This window comes from Nelumbo nucifera, chromosome 1 (genome assembly GCF_055504915.1).
Source record: "Nelumbo nucifera cultivar China Antique chromosome 1, China Antique-T2T, whole genome shotgun sequence".
Lineage (NCBI taxonomy): Eukaryota > Viridiplantae > Streptophyta > Magnoliopsida > Proteales > Nelumbonaceae > Nelumbo > Nelumbo nucifera.
Genome location: NC_142649.1, coordinates 178,909,256 through 178,922,183, shown reverse-complemented (window position 1 = coordinate 178,922,183; position 12,928 = coordinate 178,909,256). Strand labels below are relative to the sequence as shown.

The 12,928-nt window shown below is 39.1% G+C and overlaps 1 protein-coding gene across 3 annotated transcripts in view; it reads left to right on the top strand.

Moving 5' to 3' along the window:
* The first annotated feature begins 400 nt into the window (after positions 1 to 400).
* The window catches only part of LOC104600345 (uncharacterized), a 44,833-nt gene continuing 32,305 nt past the window's right edge, over positions 401 to 12,928 (top strand). For 2 of the 3 annotated variants that reach the window (XM_010263235.3, XM_010263236.3), the window contains exons 1-3: positions 414 to 707; positions 1,421 to 1,939; positions 7,386 to 7,574. In XM_010263235.3, coding sequence (XP_010261537.1) covers positions 1,709 to 1,939; positions 7,386 to 7,574 — 420 coding nt within the window. In that variant the 5' untranslated portion in view covers positions 414 to 707; positions 1,421 to 1,708. Of the gene's footprint in view, positions 708 to 1,420; positions 1,940 to 7,385; positions 7,575 to 12,928 lie in introns of all 3 variants that reach the window. The other variant, XM_088895434.1, reaches the window with a different exon arrangement.

Genomic DNA, 12,928 nt, shown 5'->3' with positions numbered 1-12,928 from the left:
ATTGATATTTTCAACTCAAAACTCTAATCCGATCTTCAACCCGATCCATATGGACTAACCGGCCCAAGTTGCTGAAGAACAACTTTCAAATTTCTTGTTGATTGGTCCATTTGCTGCCATCACTAAAAATATGAAGGAAAAAGAAAATTGGTCCATGAATATACCTTGTAACCTGTAAGACAAATAAGTTGTACCGTAACGAGCATGATGGAATACAGTGATTTTGTACACATTATTATCTGAGACTCAAATGCTAGGATTGGAATCTCCCCTATCATCTTGTGCTATCTCTGAATTATCAAGCAATTAGATTCTAATCTAACTGCGACATTATTTTCACCCAAACTCTGTTCCTTTCGTCTTTCTATGGTTTTCATTATTTTTGCTTCTCTTTGTTTCAGCTCCCTAATTTCTTCTCGAATTAATCATTAAAAAGAAAAAAAAATTCCAATTTCTTCTCGAATTAATCATTAAAAAGAAAAAGAAATTCCAATTTCTTCTCTTTCGCTCGCTATTTTATTTTTCTCCCTTCCATTTTCTACAGCTTCTCTCTCCCTAACCTTCTCGTTATCTTCAAAAACCCCTCTCACATATAAGAAGTTCATTCAAACCCTACCCGAACGGATCTGTCGCCTGAATCTCATTGCAGGAAGTTTCAAATTGTCTGCAACTTTAATCTTCGAACGGCCAGGCACACTATCCTATAGGTTATCTCAAATTTCTTATTTCTTTGGGACATTTAATTCTTTCTAAAATATAAGGTTAATGGCTGTTGATTGGACTCTATTCTCGAATATCCTCTGATCCGAGCTTGTTGCTTCTGGTACAATTCGTCAACATTGAAGTATTATTGTGTTTGGGGTTGTTCTGGTCAAAATCAACTTATTTACCCTCCTTTTTTTTTGTTCTTTTTTTGGGCTTTTTCCTGAACATTTGGAGTAATTATTTTTGCCAGGGGTTTGATAATCTTGGGATGATTGGGTTGTTCGGATAAGCATGAATTTGTCATCGCCGAGGCTCTGATCATATTTACTTTTGGGATTTCTGTTTCATCTCTAGGGTTTTTGTTCATTGGTTCTGTGTATTTTGTTTTCCTCTTTCTTCTGTGGCGCCACCGAAGAAAAATAGAGGAACGCTGCTGTGTTTGGTTCTGGCTACTGTAATAGGGCCACTGTTGGTTGCAAAAACGTGCTTTATTAAGCCAGGAATTGGTTGCAAAGTTTGATTATAATTCTTGTTCTCATTCTGCCCTTTTTTGTTGTATCCATTTTCTGGTTGTTGAAGAGAACAGTTCCAGTAGCAAGCTTTTATCGGGACATTTGCCTTTGATTTCCCTCTCTCGACTCTCGTGTGCACAAATATTAAAGCATTGTAGCTTCTGACCTTATAACTTCTGCTTTTAACCAAATAACATTGGCAGGTTTGCATATTGAGTTTCTGAGGTCGCCGGAGAGTTGTTTTCACTGTCAAAAGAATTTCACTAGTAAATTCTAAACTAAGAGAACTGTAAGCATTGGTTTTTCCTCGAAGATTGGATAGAGCAGTTTGCCTTGCAACATTGAAAATCAAATCTTTGAAGAAGTAGCCTGTTTGCGAGCCCTTTCTAGTTTCTTCATCACATTCCGTTGACCTCCCTCGTGCTCTCTCCCTCTCTATTATAAGAGGGAGGCGTCTAAGACAGCACCTGTTAACCACGGGTTAGTTTTGCATGGGCGATCATGAGGGCTGGTCACAGCCAAGTGGCCTATTGCCTAATGGCCTCTTGCCAAATGAAGCGGCTTCTGTCACTCAAGCTCTTGACCCAGAGAGATGGTCCAAAGCTGAAGAAAGAACTGCAGAACTGATTTCTTGTATCCAGCCCAATCAAGCTTCAGAAGAGAGAAGATTTTCTGTCGCAGATTATGTTAAACGGCTTATCACAAATTGCATTTCCTGTCAGGTTAGCCCTTTGGGTTTAGTTTTATTTTTCTGATTGATCTACTGTTTTTTTACAAGTCTAATTCTCTACATTGTTGATGCTATGAAATGCATAGGTTTTGTGCATTTGAAGGGAACCAACTATTTTGAAATGAACTGAATTAGTATGGTATCACTAGTAGACTATACAGCGTAAAACCAAATGACAGCTCTGGCCTGTTATAGAGTTCATGTTTCTTTTGGTGCTTAAAATTTTGAACCGTGTTTCTGTGAGCTGAGGGTGGTAGCATATCACCTATTTGAAATTATGAAATGGTAACAGTAACATCACTCATCATTGCCATCACATAGCTTGATGGTGAAGTGGTGAAAGTAGAATAATATGGTCAAGATTTAAGAATTAAAGATCAAAGATGAAATACAGTTGGCTGGCAGCTGTATGGTAGTAATATGAAATGAAGATTTCAGAAATGAGGAATATCAAGAAATTAAGAAAGTCAAATATAAAGAATGGAGAATGATGGTCACTGTACTAGGGGGAAGAGCAAACTGATAGAAAAAGGGTTGGAGAAAGATAGAAAATCATTATAGAAGAGAGAGAGAGATACTTGGAGTAAGTTCAAAGACACTCCAATTCAGTAATTCACTAACTGTTATATCAAATGAAGTCTTACAAATTTCTATTTAAAAGTTATTGCACCTAAACTTCCAACCAATGACCACATTTGTAGAGTCAAATGGGTTGAATCTCTAATAGACTCTAAATTCAGCTCAAGAGTTAACCAGGAACAACTCTAGGTTTCTTCATAATTATGACAAACTAATAGATATCCCACAAAAGCATAAAAATACTGATTTCAACTCTTAAAGCAGCTCTGACTACCCACTTCCAATCACACTATAATTAAATAAACTAAATAAAAGTCTAAAATTGACCAGATATTAAAATGACTACACTGAAACTCTGTCCACTGATACCCTATTGTTAGAATGGTCATTATTTTTTTTTTTTTCAGACCACTTTGGATTCACAAGACCTTTGTCGCATCTGATAGGTAACTGAGAAACTTATGTCATCATCATCATCAAAAGCCTTATCCCAACTATATGGGGCCAGCTACATGAGCTCTGTTTTTCCAGTCCATTCTGTTTAATGTCATATCCATTTGTTAAATTATTGTTGCTTAGATCATTTCTTACTACTTCCACCCATGTCCTTTTGGTCTACCCCTTGCTCTTTTAGCCCGTTGATGCAGCAATTCACCCAAATAGCCACTAAGTTAGGCAGCTGAAATGGGCCCTAAATAAGCTGGAAACAAGCCCACAATGGCCTCAGCTTGTTGGTTGAAAATTGGTCTTTAATTGCTTTGAAAAGTCGGGTGGACAGAACTGAAAGAGATGGAATAGTCACTAACCCAGTGAAACAGAAATGGAACTAGAGTAAACAGGGGCTCAAATGGTGCTTACAGTTTTGGAAAAAAAAAAACATAATTAGTGAGAATGGCTGCTGTGCCATCTAGAGAAGATTGCAGAAATTTAGTAGTAGAGAAAATTGCAAAGGGAAAGAAGGGAAAGACAGATGGAATGTAAGAGGTCTGAAAACAGTTGAAGAGAAAATTCTAATTGCAAGAATGTAGAATCATAAAAAAGCAAACCTGTAATATTGGAACAGAGATTTAATAGAATAATATTTAACAAGAACTAAACTAACAGTAGGAAACAATAGATAGGTCAGTTAGGTCCTATTGGAGCCAGTACCATTAAGTTCCTCTAGGAATTGGCACCTAGAGATGAAGTTAACACCTTCATAAGCTTGGAGTGAGCACCAAACCTTAAAACTTTCTGGAGCAATTCAAAATTAATGTATTCATTTTTTGATTAATAACAGAACTTTTATTAGAAAATTAGAAATCAGTTACAAGGAAGCAAGGGGAGGGTTAAAATCTCTTAACCCTCCCTGAGAATGAAAAGAAAATTACAACGTTGCCCAAAGAAGGCCATCCCTTCCCACCCCTTGTTTAGCAAGTGCATCCGCAAAAGAGTTTGCATTTCTCTTAACCCACTGTAGCTTTATCTCCAAGCCCTGGGTCAGCCACTTAAACTTCTTTTTTTCATTGGCAAACTTCCAAATTCCATTCTCTTCTTTTTGAAGCCAGCCTATGACCAGCAATGAATCAATTTTCTTATATTTAACTCCTTTGCCCTTTTTACCCCTTCCATTACCACCACAACCTTGGTTCTTAGTGAATCACCTACTCCAATAGGGCCTGTATATCGAGCAATAACATTCCCTTACCTCATCCCTAAATAGAGGTCCTATTACCTTAAGGGCCCGGGATACCTTCACTGCTTCCATCAAAATTCAACTTAGTGAAACCATCATCTGGTGGGGACCAAATGTGGACTGGTCACAGTTTTGAGAGGTTTTGCAAGAGTATCAAATCTTTGATTGAGAGAATATGTATGGGGCCCCACTTGAGCTGGTTCTCATTGCTGGAATGGGCTTAATGTTGGGCTGTTTTGCATGTGGGCTGTGGCTGCTTGCCCATGGTCTTATGGCTGGATCTTTTCCTTGGCTCCTTGAACTTGTAACAGATCACTTCTTCTCATGGGTGCTGGTGATGGTTTTCTATGCACATGACCAAACCATCTTAGTCTATTTTCTCTCATTTTATCACCTATTGGAGCCACTCCTAAGTTCCTACAAATGATTTCATTTCTGATCCTATCCTTTCTAGTTTTTCCACTCATTCATCTCTGCATACACATTTCTACCACACTCATTTTCTAGACATGTCGTTTCTTGATTGCCCAAGACTCTGCTCCATACAACATAGCTGGCCTTAAGACTGTTTTATAGAAATTTCCTTTTAATCTAACTGGTATTCCTTCATTGTATAAAATTCCAGATGCACCCCTTCATTTTGCCCAACCTGCTCTAATTCTATGGGCGGCATCCTCCTCAATCTCTCTCTTATTATGATTTATGGATTGTCAAACCAATATTAAGTGTACCCTGATTTGTACTCCTATTGTTATTAAATTTACATGCCATATATTCTGTTTTAGTCCTACTTTAAAACCTCTTGTTTCTAAGTCAATTTTCCATAAGCTTAATTTTGTATTTAATCCTTTGTTGGTTTCATCAATTGTAATGATGCCAATAGGTAATAACATGCACCATGGGACCTCCTCCTGACTGTGTGGTCAATTTATCCCTGACATGAAACTGATAAACTTGTGTAACTACACCAAAATGAAGGCAAAAGAACAAGTTTTGCCCCTAAACCTAGGACTACAAGAAACATGTTGTAGTTTCAACTTCAGTTCCCTAAGTTCTAATGGCACTTCAGTAAGGCACTTCAAACTATTGCAACTCTTTAGCCCAATTAAACACATTCCTACAAAAGTAGTGGGAGAAAAGACATCAAATCTGGCCTAGGTTAGATAAATTCATAACTAACCAAATTCAGAATTTACAGATAAAAAGTAGATTCTGCTAGTGGTCCTCCTTTGGAGTCTGATCTTAGTGCTTGCTTTACCTTGTTCAACCCCTTGGCTTTGTCATGTTATTTATCCTTGCCAAAGTTTTTCTTTGAGGTTTTCACGAAGGATTATATTTGGCAAGCCAAGATACCAACACTGCAGCTGCACCAGTTTCTTAAATTCCTTTCCTTTGATCCCTTGTTTTGAAAAGGGGCAATTTTTCTGGGACCTGTAACTTTGACCATATGTTAAAAATGAGTGTCTAGAGTAGGAATTATATTTCCACCACAATGAATTTGTTGCTGTTACCTTGGCTATAGATTTTTTTATGGTAAATATAAATTTTCATTAAAAAAAAAGACCTACAATATTGATAAAAAAAGACATACAACCTAGCAGGTGGTAAGGTATCACCACATAAACAACAGAAACTACTAATCTTATCATATAAGACTTCAGGTGTCCATGGGTATCTGGTGTGTCAAGCTCAAAAATTCATGGCAAGAGGACATGGTGCTGCATAAATTTAATTAAATAATTTTATAATTTTAAAATATGGAAATTAAAGAAATATTTTTAGAATCAAAATGCCGAGTTTTGATTCCTTATCGTGTCTCTCCTTTCTTGTGATGCCTTGTTTAGGTGTGCTGACTACATTGTTTTGTTTTATGTAAAATGCAAGTGTTGGCATGGCTAGATCTGTTTATTTTGAAATGTTCTGGTAACTCTGAATTTGGATGACAAATTGTTGCTTTATAGAATGTAAAAGCACAATAGCAAGAAAATGGTTGAATAGGAAAATCTAGGCTGTCACTTTGACACTTATCAAAAGGAAAAATCTAGGACCATCTGATTAATATGAGGGCTGCAAAATAACAGTTTAGTTGCATTCAACAGTTAACAAGGAAATATGAACATTTATCTATCTATACTAGAAAGGATAGGATAAAGAACAAACTTATTTGAAGGAACCTAGAAGTAACTCCAATAGGTCATAAAATGAGGGTAAGTAGATTAAGATGGTTTGGGCACTTGCAGAGAAGACTGTATACAACACCAATAAGAAGTGACCTGTTAGAGTTGAAGAGGCTAGAAGAGCTAGGTCCTAGGTGCAGACCAAAAGGGCATGGGTTGAAGTAGTGAGAAATGATTTAATGGCCCATAATTTAACAACAAATTTGCATTAAAAAGAATGGAATGCGGAACAGGATTCATGTAGAAAGGTTTAGATGATGATGATGATCATTTATCTAGGTGGTTTCACTAGATAAATGATGGGATTATAACAGCCTTGTTCTTGGGTCCTATTGGTCTAGGTGGTTCCACTAGAGCTGAATTGCTTGCTGTGCTTTGTGGGGTACAAATAGCAAAAGAGTTAAATTTGGGAAGGCTGGCTAAAGAATGAAAAGAAGGCAGCCTGGACTTATCGAGATGTGGTAAAGAAGGTCAAATGGTTATTAAGGGGAATGAAATAACTTTTCAGTGGGTTCCAAGGGATGCTAATGGGTTGGTAGATTCTTTAGCAAAGCAAGGGGTAAATAGGGAGCAGTTGTATTGGTCTTGTTTATAATGTCTGAAACTTAGGGGTCTTTTTACCCCTTTGGACTCTCCTTGTATATCTTTGTTTATATTAATGAAATGATACCCTATTAATTATCAAAAGAAAATGATGATCGTTGATTGATAAAAAAAATGATAATCGTTTATCTATATCTGACCTTGAGAAAGGTTAATTTCCATGATATGGGGTAGACTGCATGAGTCCTGTTTCACCATTTGTTTAGCTCCTCAGAAATTTTTATTGGTTTTTTGAATGTATTGTTTCAAACCCCCACCTATGCTACAATACCCCCCTTGTATTTTGATAGATTTCCCTTTGTTTAGAGTTTTCAAGCAAGTTGCACGTTGTTTTCCCATTTTCTGAGATATTTTGTTGCATTTCAAGTAATTGTGCTTTCTTTTTGTTTCTTAATTTTGTACAGGTATTCACCTTTGGGTCTGTACCCCTCAAGACCTACTTACCGGATGGGGACATTGATTTGACAGCTTTCAATAAGAATCAAAATTTGAAGGATACCTGGGCAAATGAAGTTCGAGATATGCTTGAGAATGAAGAAAAGAAAGAGAATGCTGAGTTCCATGTAAAAGAGGTTCAGTATATTCAGGCAGAGGTAATGGCACTTTGTGGTTCTTCAATGTCTATTTCTTCAGATGTGACTTCAACTTGTCTCAATTGGTTTCATTTCTTGCATTTTATTGGCTCATATATCTAATTTATACTATAATTATAGTTGTATGATAAAACTCAGATTAGATGTTCGTATATGTTCAAATCAGAAGAAAGAGAAAGAAAAGAGAGAGAGGAGAAGGAGAAAGAGAAAGAGAAAGAGAAAGAGAAGAAAAAGAAGGAGAAAAGTCACAGCCGAACTAGCGAGTAAAAACTCAAAACCTCTAGTCGGCCCTTCTTTTATTTATACTCTTCTAAGATATACAAGGATTACCAGTGTGCCCTCACTTAAGTGAGAGCCACATCAGCAGAACAATACATATATAACTAAACATAAAAGGATTGTACTACCATTGTACAACCGATTCTAACACTCCCCCTCAAGCTGGTGAGTATATGTCATATAGTCCCAACTTGTTACATATGTAGTCCACTCTTCCCTGATTCAACCCTTTGGTAAACAGATCTGCCCATTGATTTCCTGTGTTCACATATGCTGTACTTATCACTCCACTAAGCACCTTCTCACGTACAAAGTGGCAATCCACTTCTATGTGCTTCGTCCTTTCATGGAACACTGGATTAGAGGAGATATGATCTGCAGCTTGGTTATCACAGTATAGCTACATAGAGTGTCAATCGAGTATCCCATCTCCTCTTGTAGATGCTTCAACCACACCAGTTCGCATGTTGTGTGAGCCATAGCCCTATATTCAGCCTCTGCACTGCTTCTTGCTACCACTGTCTGCTTCTTACTCTTCCATGTCACTAAGTTCCCACCAAGAAAAGTGCAATACCCTGTAGTGGACATTCTGTCAGATATGGACTCGGCCCAATCAACATCCGTGTATCCCTCTATCTCAAGACTTCCTCCACTCTTATACAACAAACCACGACCTGAAGCACCCTTCAAATACCTCACAATCCTTAGGACTGCCTTCCAGTGTGGGATTCTCGGGTTCTGCATAAATTGACTCAGTACACTGACCGCAAATGAGATATCAGGTCGAGTGATGGTTAGGTAATTAAGCTTACCCACCAGCCTTCTGTACCTTCCCGGATCCTCAAACTCCTCACCTGTATCACTACCCAATCTAGCATTTAGTTCCATAGGTGTTTTAGCTGGTCTGGCACCCAACAACCCTATTTCCTCTAGCAAATCAAGAACATATTTCCTCTGGCATAGATTAATACCATTCTTGGACCTTGCAACCTCTATCCCTAGGAAGCATCTTAATTTGCCAAGATCCTTTGTCTGGAAGTGATCATGCAAGTAAGTCTTCAACTTGTCAATTCTTGGTCTGTCACTGCCTGTGATAACAATGTCATCTACATATACCACCAAGAGAACTTCCCAGCATTTGATTCATAGCTGAATACGGAATCGTCAACCTGACACTGTTTCATTCCAAACTTCTTCACCACTTCACTAAATCTCCCAAACCATGCATGGGGAGATTGTTTAAGTCCATAATAGCCTTCTTAAGTCTATAGACCTTCTCACCCTCCCCTTGAGCAACAAACCTTGGTGGTTGCTCCATGTACACCTCCTCAAGAAGATCACCATGTAAAAAGGCATTCTTGATGTCAAGTTGAAACAAGGGCCAATCAAACATAGCGGCAAGAGAAATCAGAACATGAACTGACCCAATTTTGGTAACTGGAGAGAAGGTGCTGTGTACCATATTGCTGTGAATAACCCTTGGCAACTAACTGAGCTTTCAACCGTTCAACACTTCCATCAGGTAAGTAACCGTGTACACCCACTTACAGCCGACCACATGTTTACCAGGAGGAAGAGTAGTGAGGTCCCACGTATGAGTGCGAGTCAGGGCCGAGAGTTCTTCCATTGCTTGGTGCCACCCTGGAGAATTGAGGGCTGCCTGGACATCATTGGGAACAGAGACAGAGGATAACATAGAAACAAACTGTCGATGGGAAGCCGAAATGTGAGATACAGAAACATAATTGGAAATGGGATGGAGAGTGCAACTGCGTTTACCTTTCCACAAAGCAATAGGAAGATCAAGGTCAGAACTTAGAGTTGGGGCTGGGGTGGGATCAACTGCCAGATCTGTCGACGGTGACGAAGCTAGGGGAGGAGCTGATGCTTGACGATGTGTATACACTTGCTAGATAGGTGGTCCTCTCTCAGGTAACTGCACTGGAGGCAAAGACTAGGTCATGACCGGAACAAGAGGAACGGGATCCTCAATAGGAACTGGAAGAGGGGGTGATGGCAACAGAGGAGAAGAAGTAGCCGACCTGGAGAAGAAAGGAACAAACTCAAAAAATGTAAAATCAAAACACACAAAAGAACGCCGAGAACGAGGGTTATAACACATACCCTTTTTGAGTCCTGGAATAGCCAAGAAAGACACACTTAGTGGATCTAGCATCTAACTTGTCCATTCTAGGCCCAAGATTATGAACAAAACACACACATCCAAAAACTCTGGGAGTAAGGGGAAAAGGAGACAACGTGGGAAACAGAACAGAGAAAGGGAACTGGCCTTCAAGGATAGACATGGGCATGCGGTTAATAAGAAAGCAAGATGTGAGTACAACATCACTCCAAAAGGGTTTGGGGACATTCATTTGATGTAAGAGGGACCGAGTAGTTTCCAAAAGGTGATGTTTTTTTTTTTCTTTCAGCCACCCCATTTTGTTGAGGGGTGTAGGTACATGAGGTTTGATGGATAATGCCATGTTCCAAATATTCTTGAAAGTGTGTGGAAAAATACTTGCGACCAGTATCAGAACGAAGAATTTTAATATTTACACCAAATTGATTGCGAATTTCAGCATAAAATTTCTAGAAGATAGAAAACAATTCACTCTTTTCTTTCATAAGGTAAAGCCATGTCATCCTTGAATAATCATCAACAAAAATTACAAAGTACTTGTAACCATTATAAGACACTATTCTGTTTGGACCCCAGATGTCCGAATGGACTAAAGAAAAATGACTCGATGTACGACTATCAACTCTAGGACTAAAGGAGACACGATGATGTTTCCCAAACTGACACGACTCACAATTTAAATTAGAAAGACGATGCAATGACGAAACAAGTAACTGAAGAGCTCTAAGAGATGGATGACCAAGTCTGTAGTGCCACTGATGAGGGGAGAGAGATGACTGAAGAGCTATTGCCGAACCACCTCCATCAAGATAATACAGTTCACCAGCTTCATGCCCTCCACCAATCTTCATCCCCGTCTTGACATCCTGAAACACACAAGAGGAAGGGTAAAAAGTTATTGAGCAATTAAGAGACCAAGTCAATTTACTCACAGACATCAGGTTAAAGGGAAACTTGGGAACATATAAAACTGAGGAGAGGGATAATGAGTCAGTGTCAACATTACCAACACCACATATGGCTGATGTAGAGCCATTGGCAAGAGTAACAGATTGGGAAGTGGAGGACGGAGAAATGGATGAAAACACACCTGGAGTTTCGGTTATATGATTGGAATCTCCAGAATCTATAATCCAACGGGAAGATGTGGATGCCAGACAAACCGTACCTGTGTGTGCAAGGGTAGCTGTGTTCTGTTGAGATGTACCCTGAATGAACCACTCATACTCATCCCGTGAAACACTCACCATCTCCTTTCTAGAAGTATTTGTAGATGTAGTGGGGATCTGATCAGTGACTTGAGATTCCTGTCTTGAGCTACCACCATTTACAGCTGCATGATTCACCCAGGTTGAAGGTGGGCCATGGAGATCGTAGCAAAAGTTGATAGTATGTCCCTCCATACCACAATGAGTACACCTTCTCTGAGTATTACCCTATCCCCTACCACGAGCTCCCCCTGAGTCTCATCCTTCAACACGACCACCACCACGACCATACATGGGTCCACCACCACTACCACGACCATGCTGACCTCCTCTACCACCACGACCTCCCCCTCTCGTAATTGCAAATGCATACCTATCTGACATAGTGGAAGTCTCTGTGGGTCCAACTGAAATCTTCTGAAGACGAGCAAACACTTCTTCAAGAGAGGGAAGAGTAGATCCACCTAATATCTGTGCCCTTATGGGTTCATACTCAGAATTCAGCCCTACTAAAAATCTGGTCACATCCAACTGCTCTCTTTGTTGTTGCTGAATTTTGACATCAGGTGTAAGAGGATGATAAACATTCAACTCATTTCGTAAATTTCTCATATTGGCATAATAGTCCTCAAGACTCTGATTCCCTTGTTGCAGATTAAAGTAGTTTTGGTACAGTTAGTAAACCCTAGTAGTGTTATCTTGTCCAGAATATAGTTTCCTTGCATGATCCCAGACTTCCTTGGCTGTATCTAAAAACATGAAGTTTACACTAATTTTGGACTCCATGTTGTTCCATAGACAAGTCATAATTTGAGCATCCTCCTACTCCCATTCATCATATCCCGGAGAATCAATTGAGGGTTTATCTTCCCTCACATGTTTCACTTTATTTTTGGCTTTCAGGAAAACTTCAACAGACTTAGCCCAAGGGACATAATTCTCACCATTCAGTTTTATAGAGGTCATCTGTACATTCAGATAATCAGAAGACACCATCACACTTGATTTGTATTCACTGCTGTCTCCCATGACTGCACAAAAAAACAGTGGGAGGTTGTACCACTAAATTGTTACTCTACTACCCTAATAAATCACCACACTCCACACGAATGACTGAACACCACTAGGGTTCCTAGTACTAGGTTTCAGCAGCAACACTCACAACTATTCACCACTGTTTCAGCAATAATATTCACAACTGTTCACCACTTTTAGCAACAGCGCTACTGTTGCCGTTTACTGTCAGCATTAGAAACCCTCACAACACACCTCACAACTAATATTTTCAGTTCTGCAACATATAAAAGAAACTTGCTACATACCACAACTTAGTTCGAAGATCATATACCTGTCGAGTAGAGGGTACCAAGTCTGCACTGTCACCATCACAAAACCAGCCCTCTTCGAATTGCGAGTAGAGGGTTTTCTACCAACCACACAAATCCACAACAATTGCACTCATTGGAGGCATGGAAACCCCCTAAAGGAGAAAACGACCAGTCCTTTTCTTCATTTCTGGAAAACTCTCTAAATATCAATGAGAATTCTGCAAAACCCTAGAGAGGAATGCGCAAAACAGAGAGAAAAGGAGACAACTGATCTGAACTGATTATCATGGCTCTGATACCATGATAAAACTCAGATTAGATGTTTGTATATGTTCAGATCAGAAGAAAGAGAAGGAAAAGAGAGAGAGAGAAGGAGAAGGAGAAAGAGAAGAAAAA